The sequence below is a fragment of the Protomyctophum bolini genome, assembly GCF_963924005.1.
Source record: "Protomyctophum bolini genome assembly, chromosome: 11".
NCBI classification, from domain to species: Eukaryota; Metazoa; Chordata; class Actinopteri; order Myctophiformes; family Myctophidae; genus Protomyctophum; species Protomyctophum bolini.
The window spans coordinates 24,415,011-24,441,120 of NC_137872.1; the positions used below are offsets into that span (position 1 = coordinate 24,415,011).

General features: G+C 41.6%; 2 protein-coding genes across 2 annotated transcripts; one reads left to right on the forward strand and one right to left on the reverse strand.

Moving 5' to 3' along the window:
* Nucleotides 1-1,037: 1,037 nt before the first annotated feature.
* tecra (trans-2,3-enoyl-CoA reductase a) lies at nucleotides 1,038-10,664 on the forward strand. Its single transcript, XM_080775359.1, has 12 exons — nucleotides 1,038-1,249; nucleotides 1,380-1,741; nucleotides 3,127-3,178; nucleotides 3,316-3,360; nucleotides 3,505-3,608; nucleotides 7,464-7,579; nucleotides 7,840-7,945; nucleotides 8,464-8,536; nucleotides 8,625-8,668; nucleotides 8,850-8,907; nucleotides 9,014-9,102; nucleotides 9,369-10,664. The coding sequence occupies exons 2-12, from the start codon at nucleotides 1,574-1,576 to the stop codon at nucleotides 9,540-9,542; spliced, it is 1,029 nt and encodes a 342-aa protein (XP_080631485.1). The 5' UTR covers nucleotides 1,038-1,249; nucleotides 1,380-1,573; the 3' UTR covers nucleotides 9,543-10,664.
* Nucleotides 10,384-25,978, reverse strand: samd1a (sterile alpha motif domain containing 1a). The gene is made up of 7 exons (XM_080775358.1): nucleotides 25,517-25,978; nucleotides 22,731-23,118; nucleotides 17,295-17,578; nucleotides 16,995-17,055; nucleotides 15,623-15,707; nucleotides 14,990-15,104; nucleotides 10,384-13,404 (listed from the first exon to the last, which is right to left on the reverse strand). Exons 1-7 carry the CDS (start codon nucleotides 25,901-25,903, stop codon nucleotides 13,258-13,260), a joined length of 1,467 nt encoding a protein of 488 aa, XP_080631484.1. The 5' UTR covers nucleotides 25,904-25,978; the 3' UTR covers nucleotides 10,384-13,257.
* Between the last annotated feature and the right edge of the window lie 132 nt (nucleotides 25,979-26,110).

Here is a 26,110-nt window from a genome sequence, read left to right on the forward strand (position 1 = left end):
TGCGTGCGTGCGTGTGTGTGTGTGAGTGAGTGAGTGCAATGCATATGACAATGGACAATACCTAAAAAAGAAAGGAAGATAATTTGAACAAAGTGACCAGCTGTGAGTTTGTCGATCTGCTGTGTTTTAATAGCCAACATATATGATATAAATAGATAAAGTGGTGTGATGCTATGTTAACTACTTTTGCTGCCCCATGCCAATGCCATAATCTATGTGTATATAATTCCCATGGGTATTTAAATGAACCATAATTATGCGTCCCAGCCTTCACTGGAAGACAATTATATCCACCAGAGGGCAACATCTCATTTCTACAGCCACTTGAGAGATCTTCAGAGTTCAAGTACAAATCCTGGTTTATCTTGCCTTCAATGGAAAATCTGACCTATATATCATCACTTTGTAGTGAGGAGAGGGCTCAGCCTAGAGTTGGCCCTCTCTAGGATGAATATATCAGATACATAATTTAAGATATTTTAGCATTTAATAATCAGTAATATTGTATGTTTGAGGTCATCCGAGACTCTGAAATGGTCTGTTATCATTGCCACTGTGTTCTTTTGCCTGCTGCTGGCTTGGATTGTTCCCACTTTGTATACCGGTATCTTAAAAACAAAAGGAAAAAAACAAACAGTCTATCTGAAGTGTGTGCATTTGTGTTTATGGCTTAAAGCACAAATACATCTCTGACCTTCTCAAGCTTAGCCTTTCCATCCTACCCCTTCTAACTATCAGCATCACATGCAGTATTATGGATAAACACATTTGATTAATACAAACGCTTAAAAACCAACTTGCATTGAAATTAATATGTTTGTCTTTGTTGTGGATGTCAATAAGGACATGAAGGAATATTGTTATGGGGGGCCACAGGACACAGGTGGCCTGGGGGAGGGGAATATGCTGGTACAGTATGTGAAGGTTTGGCTGTCTTTCATCCAGTGGATCAAGGCTTTTAAGAGGGGCCCACTGTGCTGTGCTGTGTGTGTGACAGAGTGAGGAGCCGAGCAGAATGGACGGGAGATGTGTCTTGGGTCTTATGAGAACACATTGGGATCTGTCACTGGGTAAGGCTTTGTGTCGCCTACCAAGGTTACCAAGCTTGCGCAGTGCAAATCAGGCAATTTATATTTAGCCTTGTGAATGGCGCGCTATGGATTATGTCTTGGGGCCTCTCGGGTTTCGTCTTCAGTGGATCTGGGGTGTTGGGAGCAGAGCTCCCGGACATTGGGACGCTGCTTTTCAGGTGAGAGGCAGGTTAAACATATCTTTCGGACGATCTCTAGCTGACACAAGGTCTCTGTCCGTCACATATATACTGGCATTGGAGCAGGTGTTCATGGTCTAACGGACATTTACCATTCTGCTTCTGTAAGGGCTCACATATTTGGAGAGTCCAGGCTGTTGGTAAAGACGTCAAGGAGGACATATAGTAGCAGTTGGGACTGTCTGGCAGGGCTGTGTTGAGGACGAGTTGGGAGTGTCTATAACCCACAACAACAGAGGACGAGAGAATACAGTCAGCAGAGATTTGCCTCTGGTTGCATGAGAGCATTCACCCACTAAAATCATGGATGCACTTGCATTAGAGGCGAAGAACCAAGGTACCGGTGATAATGACAAGAAGTCTTCCTCAAGGCCCAGGCCAAAACCTCCGAAAAAGGCCAAAAGGATAGTATACTTTGAGCTGGAGATCTTGGACGTCAAGACAAAAGAGAGGCTTGTCTTGTGGGACAAAGTGAGTGTTGGTGTGAATGAAAGTGTGTTTCAAATTGGACCCATACTGCATAGCATAGCCTAATGATTTTTGTATTATTATTTTGTGACAGATAGCCTACTGTTCACGTAACTGACACATTTACGAGCCACTTGGGTCACTTGCCACTTGGGTCACGTCCATAGTAACCGATAGGGTACAAGCGGTGTATATAATGGCATGCAGTTGGATCTTCTTCTGGGAGGCTCATATTTTATTGTAGTTTATCGCCTCTCATCGTGTCTTTTTTGGGAATATTCAAAGTCACGTGACATGAGTGCTTCAAATTAGAGAGAGAGAGAGAGAGAGAGAGAGAGAGAGAGAGAGCGAGAGAGGAGTGAGAGAAGGACACAATATGTCCTTCTCTATACATTTCTATCTCTATACATATAATGTTTGTACTCAAGTACTAGCTAGTGAGTCATCACTTTGAGAGAGGAGGGGTAATTTTAAAGCTAATCATCTCCTTCACATAGGGCTTGGCTAAGTGTGACCATTAACAGCTTGGTTTCGGCCGAGGTAGTGTTTCAGTTAGGAGGTGAACATTCCCTCTCATTGGACAAGATTCTTTTTCTTTTTTATACTGCACATTACAGTGCAGTATATGTGTCTGTTCCACTGGGCCAATAAGCAGCCAGAACACACGTTTGCTTTGAACTAGATGAGAATATATATGTAAAAAAAAAAAGCATTATGGATCACATCTGAAATGCATGACAGACACATTCCCAAAGAAATGGAAACATAATTTGCTGTGGTGAAATGTAATACTATCTGTAATAGCTATTCCACTTTGGGCTTGTTGTCTCCCTACTCATGTAACCTATGGCTATTACCACTTATGCCCTATAGGACATATCAGTGGTGGCCATTTTGTGGTGCCATTGATACAAACCCCATTCATTTGTCCCATAGAGATTTCCGAAATTTTGTATATACATTATTTTAAGCCTGGAAGCAAGCCATCCAGGCTCCTGATGAATCATGACCATAAAAACATAACAAAAATCTATAACTTTTTAATGTTTTTTATGTCACCACTCTGCAGCTGGATCGCTTGGTTCCAGGCTTAGTTAAAATAATGTATACATATTTTGGGAAATCTCTATGGGACAAATTAATGGGTTTTACATCTGTGGCACCACTGCTATGCCCGCCACTGCTATGCCCTATACTTACCAATACCAATACAAAAAAACAATAGCCAATCTAGAAGCTCACAGCTAAAAAAAGCTCACAGCTCGTGAGCTAATATATATGCTATTTTGATATTAGTCTCTCAATGGGTTCGAAGATTGAGATATTAGTTATTTGCACAAACATATTGGATAGCTTGGCCTGTGGATGAACAACCTCTTTGTGTACAGGTGGAGCCGACTGCTACTATTTTAGATATCAAGGCATTGTTCCACAAGTCATGTGAGTATATGTTCTCAAGATAACAATATGCAATTTAGCTTTAGACAGTCCTTTAGTCTTTCCTTGTTTGTCTTTGTAACAAAACAAAATGTAACCGCGCATCAAAAGAAAGCCTTTAGTCTTTGTTTGTTTTTTAGATCCAAAGTGGTATCCAGCCAGACAGTCTTTGCGTCTGGATCCCAGTAAGTCTGTAATATCTGCATAATGTATTTTGCATTTGCAGAATTCAGCTCAAAGCCACAGATTATTTTGGAAGAATCACCAGTCAGGAAGTGAACAGCAGTGATCTTAACTGCACGCATTTTTTAATCTTCTAATTTCCCTAGAGGCCAAATGTCTGAGGGATGAAGAAATTCTCGGGGAACTTCCTGTTGGAACCACAACCAGCTTTTACTTCGCTGACCTGGGGCCTCAAGTCTCCTATGCAACTGTAAGTACATAATGCATGTATGGTCAGTCAGGAGTCAACATGTCATCATGTGTCCATGGTGTGGCAAATTCTACATTCTCTTTTTACACACCATTATCACGTTCGTATTTTGATCATAAGACCCAATTAAATTAATGAATGTCAGTATCCAGGTTTTCCTCTGAATGTGTATGTGACACTATGTATGGCACGTTAGGAGTCTACTAGGACAGTGATATACACACACACACACACACACACACACACACACACACACACACACACACACACACACACACACACACACACACACACACACACACACACACACACACACACACACACACACACACACACACAGTAGTTTCTAGCATGAGAATCGTACTTTTAGATATGAACAGACATGCTCACTCACTCAATCATATAAATATCCACTCGGGGGTGACAGATATGTGCTCTATTCAAGGACACATAATCTTGTGCACCCATTGCTCTCACAGGTGTCTATCCCTCTGACCACTCAATCACCGTCCAACTGGCCGTGATGATGTTTCACCAATACTTTTTCAACACTGTATCTTCGTATAATTGGTCCTCACTAATTATGAGCAGTGGTGTAAAAAGTACTCAAATTATGTACTCAATTAAAAGTATCAATACTTCATTGTAGAAACACTCAGGGCCCTATTTTGTGCATGTGTCTTAATTACCAGGTCTTATAACTTAACTTAAGACCTGGAGGCGTGGCCAATGCTAGTATTTGGTCACTCAAATCAACCAAAGCATCGGCCACCCCTCCAGGTCTCAAGTTAAGTCATAAGATCTGCATGGTACTTAAGACACGCAAAATACGGTCCTCGGTCCGGTAATTAGTACATTTACTTGAGTAAAAGTATGAAAGTATAGGCATATACCAAAAGTAAAAGTACTCATTATGTAGAATGTTTCACAAGTTATCATATGTCTAAAATGTATTGAAATCTTTTGAAAATAGCAGATCTACAAGCTCACAAAGCGTCACGATGCAACGCGTTGTGAACTTGTAGGCCTATATCATCTATTTTCAAATACCGGTATAGCCAGAGTTTAAATGTGGTTGATGTGTAATAATAATATAAGTAACTATTAACTAAAGTTTTCAAATAATTGTAGTGGATTAAAAAAAGCATATTTGTCTCTGATGGTGGAGTAAGAGTAAAAGTATAGAAAATCGGAAATACTCCAGTAAAGTAAAAGTACCTGAAAACATGCACTGTTAGTTAGTAGTTCCACCACTGATTATGAGATGGCTCCATTTCCGTTCTACTAGTTTGCTCATTGTCTCAGAGGCTGTGTAGACAGTCCAGAAACCAGCCTATACCAATGACATAATCAGAAACCCGGCCAAACTATGACATCATCAGAAACCCGGCCTACCAATGACATCATCAGAAACCCGGTCTACCAATGATATCACATCAGTGCATGCTGAAATAGGACCCATTGCTCTCGCATCAATCAATAATAAAAATTTGAAATGTTGAAATTACCACTGATAATAATTATAATAATTTGGTCCCATACGACGTGACATTTGTCCTCTGCATTCATGTACCCATCCTAACTATTAGGAGCAGTTGGTGCTATTAATAGTCAGGGGTTAAGTGTCTTCCTCAGTCTTTGACACATAGACTAGGCCTGGCGCCTTTTGTTTACCAGGTGGTCTCTCTAACCACTCAGTGTTGGTAGGCACCACTGGTGTAAATTAACTAAGTACAGTACATGCACTCAAGTACTGTAACTTTATATACTGTATATAGGCTAGAGTATTTAAGCATGATTGGTATTAAGTCAGAAGGTATGGTATGTGAATAATTAACAGGATAATCAAGTAAGAGTATAGCCTTCAGTAGTGCAATCAGTTATATAAGAAACATTAGGTCAGACCACTCTTAAGTGTTGGTGACACAGACCCAACAAACAAAAATAGTATTTCCAATTTTAAATACTTTAATTTTACTCATCCACTACATCTCAAAGGCAAATAATGTGTTTTTACTAGTTACCTTGTAACCTCGCGTCACCAGACTTTTATTAGAAAACATGAATTAACCACTTCAGCCCAATATATACTTCGGCTATATGAAAATAGACGATCTACAAGCTCACAACGCTACTTTTTCCAGCAGTGAGCAGTACAGCCATCAGTCAGCTGTGCTGAGCCAGGCCCCTGGCAGAGGTGCTGATTCAGAGATCCATTCCATCACAGGCCTAACCGTCAGCTGCAGCACTAGCCTTGCTTGATCATATCACTTGTGGCATGCAGGAATGCCATGCTCTCTCTCTCTCACTGGAAGGCTCTCTCACTGGCAGTCGTTGAACGTTATTATTACACTGTGGGCTGTGGCCCCTTTTCCACCAAAAGTTTATAGAACTGGTTCCATTCTAGATTCTTGGAACCACCCTGGTGCTTTCACGGAACCGACGTCCATTCTTTTTTCCAGTAGAAACAAATTAACACACAATATTAGGCAGGATAAAATAACTGACTCGGTTCAACCCCGTTGGGAAAGGGGCCAGAGTTTCTGCAGCAACTGCCAGTGTGTTCATTTAATTCTGAAAGTGTACCAATGAGAAGTTAAAGGGGGTGTGAGTGATATTGTTTTCTGTGAGTATTTAGCGCTATATTCCAACAGCAATCTGTGTTTGTTCATTGTTCAAGGTGTTTCCCACTAGTCTCCCCCCAGCTCTTTAGTAACCATAACATTTATTTTATTTTAGATCAGGATTCCAATTAGGACAAAGAACTCATGTGGGATACAGGATATTGGAAGTGATGGAGAGAGAGGGGGGGGGGGGGGGGGAAGTGACTCATAAATGATATTTGTGGAATTCTGATTGGATAAAATTGGTATCCCGAACTGGACATTCTCTTTTCTGGTTACTAAAGAGCTGAAGAGACGGGGAGATTGTAAGTGAACAAACACGTACTCTATAGCAGTGGATTTCAAAGCAGTGGTCTGGGGACCACCAGTGGTCCTTCCCTCAGCTAAATGATGGAGAGTTGGTAACCAAATAGATCATTAACTCTTGAGAGCGTAAACCCTTGCGGGTCCATTTGGTTTCATTACTTCATTTACAAGAAGTCTACATTAGAGAATGTAGAAGAATTGTTATTTTGATCAACGTTTGCCTGTTCAATCTCTCCTATGGTACCAACATCAATACAGCATAGAACATCCAACGACAACAGAATATATCGTTTTGGGTCCGCGAGGCTAAATCTCATCAAATGGTGGTCGACGGCTTAAATGTAGAATATATAATGGACCGTGACATGAAAAAGCCTGTAGAGTGGCACATTTTGTTTAACAAAACAAAACTTATGTTGACTTTTAATTAAAAGCAACTCATTCATTATGGGTGGCAAGTAAGTTATTACACTTTGTTGTGTGTAGTAACAACAAGAGATGATGGTCTTTGTATTTGCCTTTCCTTTGTCAGTGGTGGAAAGTATCTAAGTAAGTAGTAAGTACAATTTTGGGGTAGTTTTACTTTACTTGAGTATTTCCAATTTCCAGTACTTTTACTTATACTCCACTACATTTATTTAAAACGTGTAATACGCGTTACATTGTGGATTTTGATCATTAATACAAAACATACATTAACCACTTCAGCCATATACAGTATGCATTTCGGCCATTTTTAACTTCTAGATCTGCCAGTTTCAAAATGTACTTTTGGTACAAAGTACACTTTGAAGCCAATACTTTTGCACTTTTACTCAAGTATATGTTGAATTCCAGACTTATACTTGTAACAGATTATTTTTATGTACGGTATTGGTACTTTTACATAAGTAGGCCTACAAAATCCACCACTGTCATTGTGCAGGTATTCTTGACAGAATGTACCGGTCCTCTGATCATCTATCTGATGTTCTACCTCCGCATGCCGTTCATCTACCCTCCGAAGTATGACTTCACCAGCAGCAAGCACTGGGTCGTACAGTAAGTGTCGACCTACATTATTCCAAGGATGTCGCGTAATCTCGTCACTGTGTATCACCCTGACCCCTGGCTTTGCACATATGTCCCCTTTAAACAGCGGCGATAGTGAAGCACATTGCTCACACTGTTGACTCTGAACCGGGGCCAAGCGTAATGGACTGCCAATGTATTAATCAAAGCCCAAACATGTAACGCTGATGGTTCTCTGTACTGTGGTCAGTGTGGTGTCACATTACCCCCCCCCCCCCTCTATGCTGCAGCTTGGCCTGCATCTGTCACTCCCTGCACTACATCAAGAGACTTCTAGAGACCATGTTCGTCCACCGCATCTCCCACGGCACCATGCCACTCAGAAATATTTTCAAGGTAAAAAAGAAAGTCCAACTCGTGCGCTGAGTGACCTTTGGACTGGGACTACTGTGGTTATTTACTGCCGGTAATGTGATACCGCGTTACAATTCTCGGAAGAATCAAATGTTGAATTCTAAATATAATTACTACTTGTAAATATACTACACTATATTTACTTTATTCATGTAAATGGATACTGACGCAGACTGCACTGCACAGTGAGCACATAGATGATGGTACTATTTAGATGGTACTATTGTGGTCAAGAGACTTCAAGCGTCTCAAATTGTGCTATGACAGATGTAAATACTTTTCCATTATTCTTTACTATCTACTTTCTATTGTTGCTATTCTGGTACACAGTATAACAGTGTAACACACACACACACACACACACACACACACACACACACACACACACACACACACACACACACACACACACACACACACACACACACACACACACACACACACCTTGAATATGGATATGAATATGGCATCTTGACTTAATGTAGTGCCTCCTGTTTCAGAACTGTGGCTTCTACTGGTGCTTTGCAGCTTGGATGGCATACTACATTAACCACCCTCTCTACACCACACCCTGTAAGTGAAGATGAGTTCAAGTCGTCACTCTTAAGTTGAATTTCGAAAACTTGTACTTTTTACTGTAATGTACTGTATATATTCACAGATTATGGGCAACAGCAAGTGAAAACAGCGCTTTATGTGTTCCTGGTAAGTCTGACATGGGTTGTAGACAGTAATATGCTTTCATCATATACAGTAAAATCCTCCATGTCCATTTATCCATAACTAAGAATATACAAATGTAACCAACACTGGACACTTACAGGACCATTTATTTGTGTCAAATTCTCTGTAACGGGCCATCTTTTTATGTCTCTGTCTTGCACAGTTCTGCCAGCTGGGGAATTTCTCCATAAATGTTGCCATTCGTAATCTCAAACAAGCAGGTAAGGCCCCTGTCTCTGCAAGAACACGAGGTCATCCTCTGATGAATAAAAACAATGCACTCATTCAAGGAAACACTCAATCGTCTCTGTTTATCCATTACCGCAGGTTCAAAAGCCAAGAAGATTCCATACCCAACAAAGAATCCATTTACGTGGATTTTCTTCTTGGTGTCTTGTCCAAACTACACATACGAGGTGAGACCATTCCTGCATCTCATGCTGTTCATTAAAAAGCAATAATCAAATTTATACTCCAGTGAACATTCACTGTGAAGGATAAATGTACAACATATCCATCCTGCTGTTAGCATGCAGCCGTGTAGTCTAATGGGCTACATTTTATCACTGGAATTTCAAATGCAATGTTAACACCATCTGCTGGTTGCTGTGCTAATATATTACCATATGTTTGCTTCTACTGTGCGTGCGTGCGGGCGTGCGTGCAACTTTCTTGATCACAGCTGGGCACATGGATAAGCTTTGCGGTGATGACCCAGTGTGTTCCTGTGGCATTCTTCACGATCGTGGCTTTTATCCAGATGACCATATGGGCCCGAGGCAAACACCGTGGCTACCTAAAGGAGTTCCGTGACTACCCTACCCTGCGCGCTTCCATACTCCCCTTTGTCCTGTAGATCAGTATTTCTCAAAGTGGATTCCAGGGACTCTCTGGCTTCCTATAGAGGGGGGAGGGGGGGGTCTAAATTGACCCTTACAAGTCTGTAACTCTGACAGTGTACAAATGGAACCAAATGGACCCCAACGGGTCCATTTGTTTCCACATTGTCTCTCTGTACATCTGAGTTAAGGAGAGATCTTGAAATGTAGAAGTTTGAGAACCATTGCTGTTGACCAGTACAGAGAGAACGTCAGTCAATCATACGGCCCACCCACACACCCGTATATCCCCTCAAGGGGGGCAGTCCATTACAGCCTGCTCAGCAAGGGATCCTCCTATTCTGCTTGGAACTTGGAATGTGTGTCCTGGAGTTACAGACAGATGGGAACCATGAGGAGGCTGCATGCCATTTACGTATACTCCATAATGAAGGAGTTCTCAATTACAGAACCTCAGATGGTTGGACTGGGGGGGATCGCGGCACTGAGGAGGCTAAAGGAACCTTATAGACTTTAATTTAAATGCCGTACAGTCTTAATGTAATGAAATCTACTGGATGTGGAGTCAAGGAGCTTTTTTATTTTTATTTTACTCTGCTATATTTGATCAATTGTTTAACCAATTAAACCCTATTTTATACCATTTGAAAATAGCTCACAGAGGAACAGGATCGCCATAGATGTGTTGTGACTGAGCTTGTAGATTCGCTATTTTCAAACAATTGTGAACATTTTTACAAATCTGGAAAATATGTGAACATTTTTTAAATAATTATGTTGATGAAAAATAGGGATGTCAAGGTTAAAGTGGTTATAGATTATCATGACTCAGTTTCAGTAATCACATTTTGTTTATCACATATTATTACAACAACTAAAGAATACGCATTTCACTTGGATGAGGTGCTAGGTTGGAAAGTATCATGAAGAAAAAGAATAAACCTGCACACTCATTTGCTTCAATGTAATGTAATGATAACATTTCGAGCTCTTTATCGGGTCAAAGAAACTTTGACCCGATGTGAGTGCTGGTATTATTTTCTATGGACTGTTTCTACCACCTGACCAGATACATTATTACTTTGAACTACTCAACTGAGTGCTTGCTTCTTCTCCTCTCATTAAATTACTGGACCAGATGAGGTTATTCCTTTTCTTCAATCATATTATTAAACAGGAAATCTTCTCACCAAGCCAGACTGTCACCATTTCCTCCATTACCAGTTGACTCCTTACATTGTACATACAGCATAGGATGTTTTCTCTTGGTTCTGGTAATGGGAGACAGCATTGAATGTTCACTGTGTCACATAGTTATTTTGAATGTAAAGTAAATTTTCTCCTTATTTTCGGCAAACAAAAAAAATCTAAAATAGTGAAAATCTGATACGCTCTGCGATACGTTGTGAGCTTGCAGATCGGCAATTTTCACTGTCACGCAACAATGTATAGGGCTTAAGTGGTTATTCTGGTGTTGTAAACCATAAGTACTCGTTAATGTATCTTAGATTGTTAAACGATTAGCACTGACTGAAGTGAACTGTCACCACTTAACACAACCTCAAGTGTGTGCTCTGTAATAAATACCACACACTCGGGTGAAAAGAGACAAGTGCTTTTATTGGTGACCCTGGAAGTAACATTAACATAAATACAAACATTACAGATTATATTCAGTACAGTATAATGGAATGTTACACTTCAAAATGGCTGGCTTAGATCAACACAAATGCAAAAACACCAGACAAATCAAGAGATGATCACTCAGAACACAGAATATTGCATTTGATCAAAATGTCCAATCTGTAAAAAAAAAAAAAAAAAAAAAAGGACATTGTGTTGCTATATTGAATTTGAGAACAATATAATTCATTATAACAATATTTCTCAAGGTTATTTGTTTTCCATAACTACATGTAGTTGGACTTGCATATTTACTGGTTCTGAACTTGTGCCAAAACCATATTAAACCGGGACACAATCATTTGAAAATGAACGACAAACAACATAGAACAAGGTTCTATTGTGACTTCTGATGGAGAACACGGGCAGCCCAACAGAATATCTACATTTAGACCTGGAAAGCCTATATGTTGTAACTTGTTATACATTTCAATCCGGGAAAGTATCTCTGTCATTTTATATATATCGTTGCTGTCGGGCAGAAACCTACTAGCTCCATATTCTACGCTTTTAGTTTTTTGTAAATGAATGCCCTACTCGATCACACAAAAGCATCAAAAGTAGCACATCTACAAGCTTTGATCTGCTAATTTAGACATTTTTTAATTTGAAAAGTCACAGTTTTGGACATGCCACCCGACAGAGACGATATATAGCAACATATATTTTTTTAAAGATGGACTACCGTGATTTTTGTACTTTTTCTGTTTTGTATGCGTCTATGGAGTTGACATTACTCTAATAGACCCCCAGGTGTGGTTATAATATTCAAATATGTCTTGCCTGTGTATTTTTGGTTTCTTCGTGAAAACCAGGTATACTTAATGAACTGGTGGGTGTGGCTACATAAAAAAAAATCATTTTAACACTTTCTGTAAACTTTGAAAGAAATCTTTTTCCTAGTAATCATAGTACCTGATGATCATGATTGGGGGGGGGATCATGGCATTCCATCTTTACGTTTTTCAGAAAACTTAAGTAGATTTAGAAGGCGTTTTTAGAACCGGCCTTGGATCTAAATGGGTTAATTGTACAGCAATGTTGCTCGCTGAATGCGTTTTAGCTACAAATCAGATTTCCGGTGAGCAACATTGTCACACAACACTACTATAAATCATGCTTTAATCAACAGGGTCTCGTTTTAAAGTCTCCTTATGAGAGAGAGAGAGAGAGAGAGAGAGAGAGAGAGAGAGAGAGAGAGAGAAAGAAAAGGAGGACAGACATTTGTTCCTGAATAAACAGGAGAGGTCACAGAACCAGTTTAGGTTAAGGAGCCAACAATGTAATGTTAAGATCAGTCACAACACAGAGCCCACTTCTTCTGATTGGTCTACTACTGTCTGTGACATCACTGTCGTCAGCCACAGCAGTATTGTGGTCATCAGTCTGTGGGTCCATTAGTCCGCAGGTGGTCCAGTTGGTGCAAGGTTAGTCCCTTCCAGAGGTCGCACCGGGCCTCCTGCATGTTCCTCTAGCTAGCAGAAAGGTCCATGTAAAAAAAAAACAATCTGGGTACCCACTCGGTAAAAAAAAGGGGAAATATTGGTTTCCTTTGTTTTCACCTCTGGGGCACCACCTCCTTTTTGTGTAGAGACAGTTCCGGCTGGGCTTCTCTCCCTTTCTTAGTCCACTTCCTCCCGGATGCTTCTGTGTTTAACAACGACACTAACAACAACACTGCAGGTTTAGGGCAGTGGTGCAGATAGATTCAGCTGTTAGCAGAATCTGTCTTGAGAGACTATGCCAAATCAAACCCCCAGAGCATCGAAGACCGTTCCCATTGTCGACGCATCTATCGCATGGCAAAACAAATGAAATGAACACCTTTCCTCAAAGACCACAATGGGAGTGGTATAGGACAACCTTCTATTAATTGTCATTTTTTTTCACAGCCACAAAGAGAATGCCAGTCCATGTCCATATCTGACATGGAGATGAGTGGTGGTGGGATGCGACTATATCCCCAGAAGGTAGTCTACTGTCTGCATGTATACACAACGTCCAAATGTTCAGGTGGATGCTTTGTGTTGGATCATAATAAAACACACCTCAGAGGTCTTCGTCTTCCAGGAAGTGGGTCCTCTGCAGCACCTTCACGTGTCGCTCGTATATCTTGAGGGCCGGGCCGAGGCGGATGGACATACCGGTCAACACGTCGCTGCGTTGCATTAGGAGAAGAGACTTCCCGTCTATTTCCTGTCGGGCCCGGAGGGGAGGGGATATAAATAGACTGAGAATGTGTGTGCAAAGAGACTGTCCACATTTAACACCCTGAGTGGCATAAACAGAGGTCTCCGTCCTATCAAATAGTAACGCACGACGCTCAGGACAGAGAATAATAAAAGGACGGAACTTTATTGATATCAAAACCGAACGCATCGCTCCACAGACACGTTCATGTTATTGGGTCCATGATACGTGAACGTCAATGTTTCATACGTGAAAGCTCGCAAACGGCGCAATGATAGTCAACGGCAGTGTGTTCATGTGTTTGGGTCCAATTCATCCCAGAATGCACTCTGTTTCTACCCGGAAGGAGGAGTGAAATCGCCTCATGCGCTTTTGAGCAACTTAATGCAAGTGGATGGGAGGGGAAATCCGGTGCCGTCTCTATTAATATATACTCGTCTAAGGTGTTAACTACCGTACACGTTTAACAACAGTGGAAAAAGTATTCACATTCTTTACTTGAGTAAAGCTATCAATACCGCAACTAGAAAGTAAGTAAGTAAGTCTGGAATTAAACATCTACTTGAGTAAAAGTAAAAGGTATTGGTATCAAAATAAAGTACTAATTATTATGCATAGGGTCCCATTTCACAAGTTTTCAAAAGCATACAAATATTTTGAAAATAGCACATCTTAGGTCACATAGGCCTGTATCACAGCCATTCCCCACCCCCTTTCCAGACCTAGTGGTGTTGACGTGACGTCATTGACGTCACTCCATACATTACATGTTAAAAGACCTACATTCAGAAGACATAAACAACGCTTTTTCTGAAGGTAAACTTTATTCTATTTGTTTTAGCGGTCTTAACATCTTGTAGCTCTGGTCCATGAGTAAGGCTATGGACCAGAGCTACATCCCTACATGCTTTCTCTGCACCATTTAAGGCCGTTTCCAAATGTTAAATGTAACAGAATAATATTATTATGTAGAAAACAAGATGTTAAGACCGCTAAACCAAATAGAATGAAGTTTACCTTCAGAAAAAGCGTTGTTTATGGCTTCTGAATGTAGGTCTTTTAACATGTAATGTCTATGGAGTGACGTCACGTCAACCACTAGGTCTGGAAAGGGGACGTGGAAAGGGCTCAGGGAATGGCTGTGAGATAGGCCTATTGTGAGCTTGTAGATTGTGGTTAAAGGGATATTTCACTTTCAAACATGTTTGTGACGTCAAGCTACATTTTAACCATGATAGTTTAATTGAAAAGACCTGTCGTTGGTTCTAGTGACTGATATTGTCATTCTAATGCGTGAGGGGCCGTCTTTAACCTTTTTCATTTAGTTTTTATAGAAGTAAAAGTAATGAAAACTGAAAATACTCCAGTAAAGTTACACAAAAAACACCTAAAATGGAACTTAGGTACAGTACTTAGTTACTTTACACCACTGACAACAGTACACAACTAATGTAGGTCAAGGGATCACATTCCCTATTATATGATTATGCAACAAGGACCAGAACAGGCACATCAGCACATTGGCTACACATCTCTCTAGTGAATGGGGGTCGAGCTCCACCTTGTGGCGAATCACAGTTAGTGCACTAACCTGTGTTCGGAATGCCACAGCCTGCTCTGGAAAGCCTGCAGTAGAGAAATAACTGGCTACATCCGCCACACTCCATTGCAATAAGTTCTGGCTCACGTTCTCCTTCTTCACAGAGCTGGAGGTATGAGAGAGAGAGAGAGAGAGAGAGAGAGAGAGAGAGAGAATAATCAGAATGTGACCACCAAAGAGTTTTCTCACCAAATAAATTCTCCCTTTTTTGTTGCCTTGTCAGTCAACCTCTTAGGCAATTAAGTTCTCCTGATGTAATATGAGATTACACAAAAAGAAAGTATCAAATATGCTGCATGGCTATTTACATGAAGGACAGCGGTTGCTAGTGTAGAGTACATGAAGTTACATTACAAATGTAATGGTGAAACTCTAGTGCAGTGGTTCTCAGCCTGTGGGTTGGGACTTGATTGATTATTATTTGTATTTATTTATTGGGGGGGGGGGGGGGGGGGAGTTGGAATGCCTCAACTTCTACATTCCAAGTGCATATCAGGCCGGGGGGGTCCCCAGTTAAAATATTATTATTTTGAGGGGTCACGGCCTGAATAGATGGAGAGGGTCTCCTGGACAAGTGGTCTTCATGCTCCACTAAGGTTTAGGTTGTAACTACAGAACACTCACACGTCGCCATTTTTGCCACCGTTCAGGAAAATGTCCTCAGCTGGAATGAATGAGTCCAAATCTAGCTTCTTTTTCGATTTAGCACCTAAAACCAGAAAAAACATGATTAGCCATACTGAATATGGGTTACATATTACTAGGAAGGATAGTACTGATTTAAGGGACATAATACAGTGGTGTGGGAGGTCTGGCTTTGAACATAATGCATTTTCTTAACTATTTGATCAAACAGTGCTAATGTAATGCAGGTGCATACTAGCCTTTGTGTGTAATTTCATCCTTGCCTGCATCATCCTACATCTCCACATGGTGGCAGTGCAGTACACAGCAGATACTGTACAGTGCAACAATTACAGCTAGTTGTTTGTATGCTTTTAATTACTGAACATACAATCATGTTACTTATGGCTGGAGTTGCCAGCAAAGTTTTGATTTCGAAAGCCAAAATTACCATAGTTCAAATGAATGTTACCTGCATAAAAATGTACCTGGATCAGTCTTAAATTGGATGGCAGCTGCCTTCCGCTTGCTTCCAAAACACAATCCCCTTTTGGCCAAAAAGTACCGTTTATACGTGTGGTGGGGGGCTCAGAGTGCTTCCACTAAGGAAAGTAGGCTTTCTAATGACATAACCCGCCTTTGGTGAGTAGTTTTGGTGAGTAGCAAAAATGTTCTTTTTATTTACACTAAAGAGGAGAGGCTGGTCTGAATTCATGCGAGCGGCGGAAGTTGAGAGTAACATAGCTCTAAATGAAACGCATTAGAACTATGGACCAGAGCTACAGTATCTCTCTCCTATATAGAGTAGACCCTGCAGTAGGTCTTAAACCATTAAACCGGGAAAGCACCCGTGTCATTTTGATTTTAGCGTTGGCTATTCAAAAATAGCAGATCTACAAGCTCTCAGTGCATCACTTCATGCAGCGCTGCAAGCTTGCACAGATATTTTCTTTAGAAAACTCTTGAAAGTGTGATAACTACTGATTTGGAAGGCATTTTTTAGAATGGGCCTCAGGTCTTTAATGGCTTCATTCACATTGTGTAACTCAGCAACTGAAAGGCAAGTTAAAGGACGCTTGTGCTTTACAAGGACTGAACAGAAGGTACAGCTTTCAAACAACAGAGCTATCATTAGAATGAGCAACACCTGTGAGGCAGTGAGCAGCATTCACTTATCACGCACGCCCTCTGAAACATCAGGGTAGTACTTCTATCTAATTAATCCCATTAACATTCTGCTGTGTCACTGTAAATCAATCCCCCAAAATGAGAAAAGGGGCATGTTATCAGGCTCCTTAATGTTATCTCTGAGTTCTCAATATAATATAGGTTAGCCCTTAAACAGATACAATTAAAATAAAGACACACTCACAGTTATCAGAGGTCAGAGGCAGCGTCTGTGGGCTTCCAACACAAACGTTCTTGGTCTCATCCTGTTGACCAGAAGGGGAATGGAAAATATGCATGAAAATGACAAGCAAGTAGTACACTGATTTAATCAATTTGATGATTCAAGTTATCACATAGCAATGCACTGCAGTCATTACACACAAAAAAACACAATAAAGCCCAATGGCTTATTTTTCCATCGTGGTTCCTCTCCTCTGTGAAGAAGCTGCAGCGCAGACAGAAATGCAGTGCTGTCTATCACAGAGAGATATAGGCCAATTACCAGTTTGGTTCCATTGTTGTCAGGGACCATCTGGTCATAGGAAGGTCCTCTGTCCTCTGTCCTCCATCCTTCTTTCTTTACAGTATCCTTCGGTGTACAAGGGCTTATATCCTTTGGGGGGGTGCAAGGACTTATATCCTTCGGGGTACATGGACTTATGTTCTTCGGGGTCATTGGACTTGTATTCTTTGGGTTACACAGACTTGCATTCTTCAGAACACGTGGACTTGTAGCCACAGGCGGTCCTGCTGATTTCACTGCCCCTGCCAATTCTGCTCCTTTACCTGGGTAAATAAATGCAGAGGGTCACATTATTTATTGTTGTTGTTATTATTCCAAGTGAACAAGCTGTAATTCATGTAATAACCACAAATGTGAATCTAACCTAGTAGATAATTCAGCCATCAGGGATCTATGCCATTTGATTGGCCGGCAGGCAGTCACATGCTTAGCTTGCAGCTGGTTCAGGTTAGGCACCATTTCTAGTGTCTGGCAGGTCTAGAACATTGACTTCCACTCGGTACACTTGACATTACTGCCCACCATTTTTGCAGGGAAGCCACTAGACTCCATTTTCATTTCAGTATGGTATGAGAATCAACTTGCAGAGACTTGAAACTTGAATGAATTAATAGTTTACTTCGGTGCTGTACAGTAACATGGTAAACTTCATAATTAGCATTTATATTATATAAAGAGGTGGCACCGAAAAGGTCTAGGCTGAAGCCAAAGCTTATTTTGCGTAGCCTTTTTTTCTGAAAAGAAACAAAATACAAAGGAAACAGAAGAAAAATAAAGCAATTTTTAGAACTTAGTCTGACAGAATGAGAACTTTCAGATGGAGAACAGTAAGATGGAAGTTACAATGATCAGCCTATTTAAACTCAAGCCAAGAGAACTTTGATCTTATGTTAATAATAATTATGATAATTAGATTATGATAATAATTATGATAATGGTTAATAATTATAATAATCTTATGATAATGTTTTATATCTATTGAATACCTTACTTTTAAATAGCTTTTAAAAGTGGTGTGCTTTAATTCATTGTCCAGGCTATTCCACAAGTCTACCCCTATAGATACAATACATCTACCCTACGTGTTGGTCCTTCCTTGCCCCTTTTTGTTTTAATACACAGGTCCCCCTGAGATTGTACTGTACTCATTTCAAACAGCTCCTGTATGGGTGATGGTAGTATATTTTTTATTTATCTTGTACATGAATATTGCAGTGTTTATGCTGACTATATCTTCACCTTTTAGTGCGTGTTTGGCTGTTTGCAGATGAATAGTGGGTTTGTAGCTGCAAGATATTCAGTTTTATTTATGACTCTTATGGCTTTTTTTTGTAACATGAAAATTGGTTTTGTTATCGTTGTTATGTGTTCCACCATACCGTCCTCCACACAATACATTAAGTATGGAAGTATGAGTCTTTTTTTACTAGGTCATTTATTTTATTTAATATAGCTATTGTTTTTTTAAATGTTGATTGTACGTTTACTACGTGTGATTTCCAATTTAGTTTACTATCTTCTATAACACCTACGAATTTATTTTCATGTACTCGTTCAATTTCTATGTCATTTATTGTTAATTTAACCATGTTCTCTATTATTTTATTACTAAAGATCATTTTGTTTTACTTAAGTTCAGCGATAATTTGTTTGTATCAAACCACTTCTTGAGGGCTTCTAGCTCTCTTTTTACACATAAGCTGTTTCAGGTCTGAGCTGTATAAGCTTGTGTCCTATCATTTATATACACTAGCCCTTACCCGTTGTCATTATTAATTATAATTTGTTAAATTGGAAAAGGGGCTTCGTTAAGACCTCCATATTATTATGGTCAATGCCTGTGTGAAAAGTGGGAGCGATTGGTGCAGGGGGTGAGGAGATACGGCTGTGTTTCTGACAGACAGACAGACATTGACTGAATTATAGTATGATAATAAATAGTTTGTGGGCAAGTACAGGACCCTGGAGGACTCCCATGTGTGATTTTCTTTGTGTGTCTGAATCTACATTTTTGAAATTAACATATTGTTGCCTTTCATGGAGATAACTTTTTAACCACTTATTTGCAACTCAAACTTGTTTGAGATAGGTAATCCAACACGTTAATTATTATTATTATTTTCCCCACTGTTTCCCAAACAGTGGGTCGGGACTCGGGACTCATATGTGGGTCACAGACCAATTTTTATGGGTCACGTGTAATTACCCCTTTATTTATTACATCTTTCCTACATCTTGTTTTTCACTACTATTATTTCTAATGATTTCAAAATAATAATCTAAAATGTTTCTTTTTTTCAAATGAGTTCCATTCAAGAAAATCCATTAATTAAATGGGAAAGATACTTTTAAGAAGTAGTGAAAATAGCAGATCTCTGTTGTGAGCTTGTACATCTACTATCTAGTTTGGGTCCCAGAGAGGCAAAAATAGACACATCCACACTCACCTACAGTATAATGTATTCAAAACATTGACAGGGTACGTCAACGTCACCAAACCACGTTTTATGTACCATATATTTTATGGCCTGAATTCTCCAAACAGAATCCATTCGAAATGCAGCAGTCAAAGTAAGTTATGTTAAATGCCACTGCTTCTAGCCTTTAAAAGCATGAGTTATTATTACATTTTTATTTATTACTGTTGTAGTTTTGCTGAACATTAAATGAAGTTAACCATGCACGCAGTCAACAAATCTCTAGAATTGTGTTTTGGCTTGAATTGTAGCCTATACTCATATTTATGACATTTTCCATGACTTATGTTGACGAGGCCATGGTCTGAATGACATGTTATGTCATTATAATACTTCCTGCTTCTGTGTTCGAATGGACACAGTTAATAGATTCCAAGCCTTAATATTTTTTAAATGTTTTTAAGGATCTGCACCACTAACTACCCAGTCAAAATGTCATATAAAAGTGCAGACACATCCATTCCATGTCTGCCCTATGCCTATGTTGACCCATGGCAGCTGGTGAGCCTTTTGCAGACATAAAGTCAATGGAGTTGGTGTGCAGCCAGATCAGAATGACAGTTTCCAGCCAAAGCACAACTTAAAAACAGCCCAATTCAATAAAAAACAGCCCAAATCGGCCAAACCCATGCATATAAAACCGTAAAATCATTACATGGGTACCTAGATTTGACAAAGAACGGGACTGGTGCTTCCTTGTCCGTTTTTCTTAATAGATAAATAATAGATAAATCTACGTGCAGTTGGACAGATGGGTATCCACATCCCGCCCTATGTACACACAACATGGCTGTTGTTGGATCAAATAAATGTCCGGTCTAGAGTGGATACGGAAACAGTGTATGTATGTGTGTTAAAGATGGAGCGCCACGATTTTTTTCCACCCTAAAACATGATCAACAGGTATTATTAGAATATAAGGAGGAAGAACTTTTTCCAAAAAGTGTACAGTATTTGTTAAAATCATGCTTTTATGTGGACACACCTACCAGTTAATTAAGTATGCCTGGTGGGTGGTGATGGGTGGTGAATCTGGTGATCCACCTGAACTGAAGCCGCACAATGCTATTTTTTCCAGCCCAATGAATTTTAAAACAGCCCAATTGGACAGAAACCAGTCCAACACTGGCAGCAACAACCAAAGTGAGCATTACTGTCTGTATAGGTTAGCTAGAATTAGTCCCTGGAAGAATGATTGCTTTATGAACCAAATTCAAACATCCATGACTAACTAGCAGAGGAATGATGTTTAGCCAACATTTACTCAGTTATTCAGGTAGGCTTGGTAACATTTTAATGAATGTATATAAAATGTCTATTGTCTACGTTTATAATAATGCAATATATGCAAACACTGAATAAAGCACACATCCAAAAGCCAGGTGCTGGACAGAGACAAATATTAAGAAAAACAGAGTCCACACTGAATACAGCTCTAAGGGTACTTTTTATTACCACCAATGGTGACATTTCGAGCCAAAAGTGTCTCTTCTTCATTAGGAGCTGGATCAAGTGTACGGACTCCGTTTTTCATTATTATTTTATATGCTTGCATAATACGTATAAACAGCGACACGTGTTGATTGTAGTTGATATGGTCCTTTGAGTAGTTTAGCTGTGTAAGCTGCTTCATTCTGAGGGGCATACACTGATATAAAGTTATCAAATTAGGGTGGTCTATTCTGTTTGGTGCCGTGGTTAACCACATAACCCCTAGCATCATAGGCGCCGGAGAGGGGGTCATTTGGGTCTGGATGTCATCGAACTATTGGGGAATGATTGGTCTATTATTTATTGAATTATCCCGACCGGCGCTGGTGGTGTCTCTAGCACCATTTTGTTGCACAATCGTCGTTGTGTATTGGCTCAGGCTGCCGCTGCATGCTTGCCTCTCGCCGCAATGACCATTCTGGCTACAGCCTATACCCTACTGCAGTTGCTCTCTAGTCTAATGACCATTCTGGCTATAGCCTATACCCTACTGCAGTTGCTCTCTAGTCTCAATACAACTCTCCATCTCGAATATTGTCCCTCCAACTTTTTCCCGACGGCGCCACTGCCTAGCATCGCCCTTCTGGGACAAACATTTGAAAATAATCACACCTGTGTGATTCTCATTAGCAGGCAACAGTGCAGCTCTCTCTCTCTCTCTCTGGCACAACAGCGCCCCTACTGGTACTAGTCATACTCGTGCTCATTAATGTCACAAACAACACATAGGCGGACACGGACATTGCTGTTCCTTGGAGTGGTTGCACCACTCAAAAATAGCAGATATACAAGCACACAACGTATTCAATGTGAGCTTGTAGATTGCCTATTCTCTGCAATTTGATTGTATTCGTTTGTTGATCGGCTACCGCTGTTTTCAGTGAAGATATTTAATGTAGAGGGCGGGGGGGGGGGAGATGCACCGAGTATAGTCCTAACTAATATATAGGGTTTAACTGGGTAATGCAAATATAAGTTCAAGTTGTAAACTTTATGGGCAAACTCACACACACCAGACAATGCATTTGAAAACGCAAGCAAGAACGCTGACGGAACATCAGACCCATTGGAGTGCTGGTTTCGGGTATGTAGTTTGTTTGACTTGCAATGGACTGTGTTGGGCTTGGCCCACTGAAAGAAAACTACAAACCAAAATGGCTGCTACAGAACTGATGCTTCACACGTCATGCACGTCATGCACCTCATCGCCTACAACGCTCTGCCCTGTTTCTCCCATACAATGAAAGGCCGGATCACTGTCGCACGTGTGAGTCCTAATGCTTTGCTCTGGCTACACTGTAAGCATGCATAGGGAATAGCAACAAGTACTCACCCAGCAACAACTAGTTGGCTGACAACTCCTATAGGACTCTCATCTTATATTATATAACAATAATATTATATGTTGCATAATAATAGCCAGTGGCTAGTCAGCACAGATACCTACCTTTGTCTTTCTGCATTCCGGGGTGCTGGCGCTCTGCTGGGCAGAAAGCAGAGTCATAAGCCCATTCATTGTGTGCGAGAGCCCTGGGGCTGGATGGGGGCAAGGAGCTGGGCCTCCCGATAGCCTTCCAGGCAGCCACCGACACACTGTCCAGGCCCGTGCCAGGGGTAGTAGGGCTGGGGCTGACGCTAGAGCTGGGGCCAACACGCGACCCAGAGGGAGAGCAGGGTGCAGAGAAGGCATGCACAGGAGCACACTTAACGGCAGTGTCTTCATATGTGGTGGTGTGGCCTGGAGGCCGCCCACCGCCTGGCCCATCTCGGCTCCTTTCGTCAGCCGCCTCCTCCTCTGCATTACTGTCTGTGTCCATAGCCATTGAGCCATCAGCCTGCAGGATATAAGAACATGGAAGCAACATGACATTTCAGGGAAAGTTTGTATTAAGCTTTCCAACATCATGGGATATATTCACCATACAAACAAAAATCGTTGATCTATGAAGTGGGTGTAGAACAGTGGTTCTCAAAGTGGTGTCCAGGGACTCCTAGGGGTCCTTAGGGGACGGGGTGTCCATGGCATGACAGACCATAGGACCAAATCATGTCCAACAACAAAAAATGTATTAGATTGGGCGGTGCCCGAGATAATAATAATAATATAAAATCTTATCAAATGGGGTCTGTGACTGTGGACTGAATGCAGTGCAATGCACCTTTATCCATGTTTGGATCAACACATGGATGATAGCAAGCCTGAGGGGGGAGGGGATTAGAAACTGTATTTCAATATTTGGGAGAAATACAAATAGCATAGAATACTTAACATCAGGTAGTCATATAGGATATGGCTCACTTGCAAAGTAAAAAAAATCACATAATTCCACAATCATATTCTGCGATAGACACAGGGTTTCGTCTATTTCCCCATTCATGATTGCGAGCAACTTGGGTAGCTAGCAGCAAAAACCTTGTTATTTTGAGTGTAAAACCTGTGCTAATGCCATGCGTGTTGTTATTATGGGAGAGTGTTTTCATGTCAGTCAGTGCGCTGGTCCAAGGCTGTGTCACATGAAGAACACTCATACAGATGTCGCAATTTGACCGCTGTGGTAAATAATTGCCTTTGAAAAGCCTCGTCCCTCCCCGTGGTGACTGAATGCACGCAGGATGTTCCCTACACAGCACACACTCAATCATGCGCCCTTTCGACCGCAATCGGTTTCTTAAACAAGTCTTATTGTTGAAAATAGGATGCATAGAAGTAGTTTCGAGTCGGACGCTTGCTTAGCTTTGGTCGACGGTTCCCTATCCGTGGGGGAAAGAGCTTACAGTGTGACAGACTGTGTGCGACTGCGTGTCCAAAGACACACGGCCGAGTGCGAGTGGAGCGCGCAACTAAAGCCCGCCCCGCACCTCTCTGAGAAAGAGACGCTTTTATGGCATTTAGCCATCGGGCCGGGCGCTTATATATTACAACTTTCAATGCGTTGTTTGTTGTAGTTCAAGAAAAAAAACCCCACGTTATTCAAGCCCCCCGAGTTCTATAGAGCCCGTGCCGGTTGAATGTAGATAAACTGTGGATGTGCTCGGTGCATTTACTGCATTCCCGTCTCTAGGCCTCCTTGTTTGATAATTAATACAGAAGCGTCTATAAAACAAAAGTCGCGCAAAAAGACATCGAGTTTTCCGCTGTAAAGGCCAAATTATACTTCGTCGTAGGGCGGTGTCGCTCACCAAAAAGAACAGATCCTCACGTCTACGGTCTACCGCGTCGTTAGCTTGAGATCAGTTCTTTTCGGCGAGCGGCGCCTCCGTTTGTCGTACGAACAAGAGAGTATAGTATATATAGCCTACTAGCCAGCTCACATTTATAGCCCCACATGAAATTGTGAGCGCTCCCCGAATCGGATCGAGCCATTTTAGCCAAACAGACAGCGATGTAGCGCATTCCCAGCAGCCAGCCAGCAGACTAGACTCACTAGAGCCTCCTCCATAGCCAACCTACTTTGACTTTGCACCGGGTCAATGTTCTCTATAATGCGACGGACGGTGGAACACAAAAGCTTACGGGTTATGATCATAATCTGACTATCGCCTGTTTTGAGTGCGACATCATCATCATCTCTCATTATTTTATCTTTAATCCTCACGCCAAAAAATAAATAAATACCCCCCTTCCCTCCCTCCCTATCAGCCTCGGATGTTCCGCGGTGTTTGTGAAGACTTTTCTCTCTGGATGCCCCCCCCCCACCCCGGCCGCACCACACCGTCCCGCACCAACGAGTTTTGGGCTTGAAAAGCGCTTTCGGCTCACAGTCAGGCTGCTGAATGTGATAATGGTGGTTCTGACTGGCTGGGGGAGGAGGCGGCGGAGGAGGGCTGTCTGTTGCAGAGACGGGACCGCAAAGTGTGCAAGTTTTCCCCCAACGCATTGTTTTGACTTAACGGCAACATCAAATAAAAGTGCCCCCACGCCACACACCCGCCCCCCATTCCACACACACCCCTGCGTGTGCCCCGTAACAGTCTAACATTACGCGCACAGCTTTCATTGTTGGTGATTTTTTTTCCGTGCCGAGGTACAGCCGCTCCCCGTCTGCGGCAGTTTTGGGTGCACTTGCGTTCACACTCGCGTCACCACTCCCCGTGTTGGAAGGAGGTAAAGAGAAGGGGAAAAAGCCAGTTTTAGATTTTTCGTGCGGTTCTCGCACCCTGTTCACATGTCACAATAATATAATAGTGATGATCATTAATACATGAAGGCGGTGCGATGCGAGGTCGCGTTACCTCCAGATCCTCCGTGTCATCCTGGTCCTGGTCCGCGGGACCCAGCGCGCTGTCCCCGTTGCTCAGATCCGAGTGGCTGGCTCCTTCCTCCAGCAACACGCTCCGTGATCTGCCGCTCGCCGTCACGCTACTACTATCATCTCTGTTTTTCCTGCTTCTCCGCTGGACCTTGGCGGCGTTGCGGTACGATATGGAGCCCTTGTAATTAACTTTGAGCACAGTTTGCTCCTGGATCAGTTTCTCGAGTTCTGCGCAGGTTCGGTCGGGCTCGGACCCGTGTCGCCTGCGGACCATTCGGCAGATCCGCTCCAGGTCCGGTCGGGCTTTCCTGGAGCGCAACGAGTCGATCGTGTCCAGGATCCACTCTCTGTACTTTGATTCGGACATTTTTTCTCCCCTTTGCTTCGGTGGGTTTGGTTTTCTTTGCCGTTGTTGCGTTTGGTGCGTCAACCTCTTCTTGTTCCAGACGGTGTTTTTATCAGCGAGCCGCGGTCCGAGAGCCCGGCAGTGTTGCCCGGTTGTGCGAGAGAAACAAGCCAACCACGTCTAGGAAAACAAGCCCAAATAGCCTATAAAGAAGCGACACTTTAAACG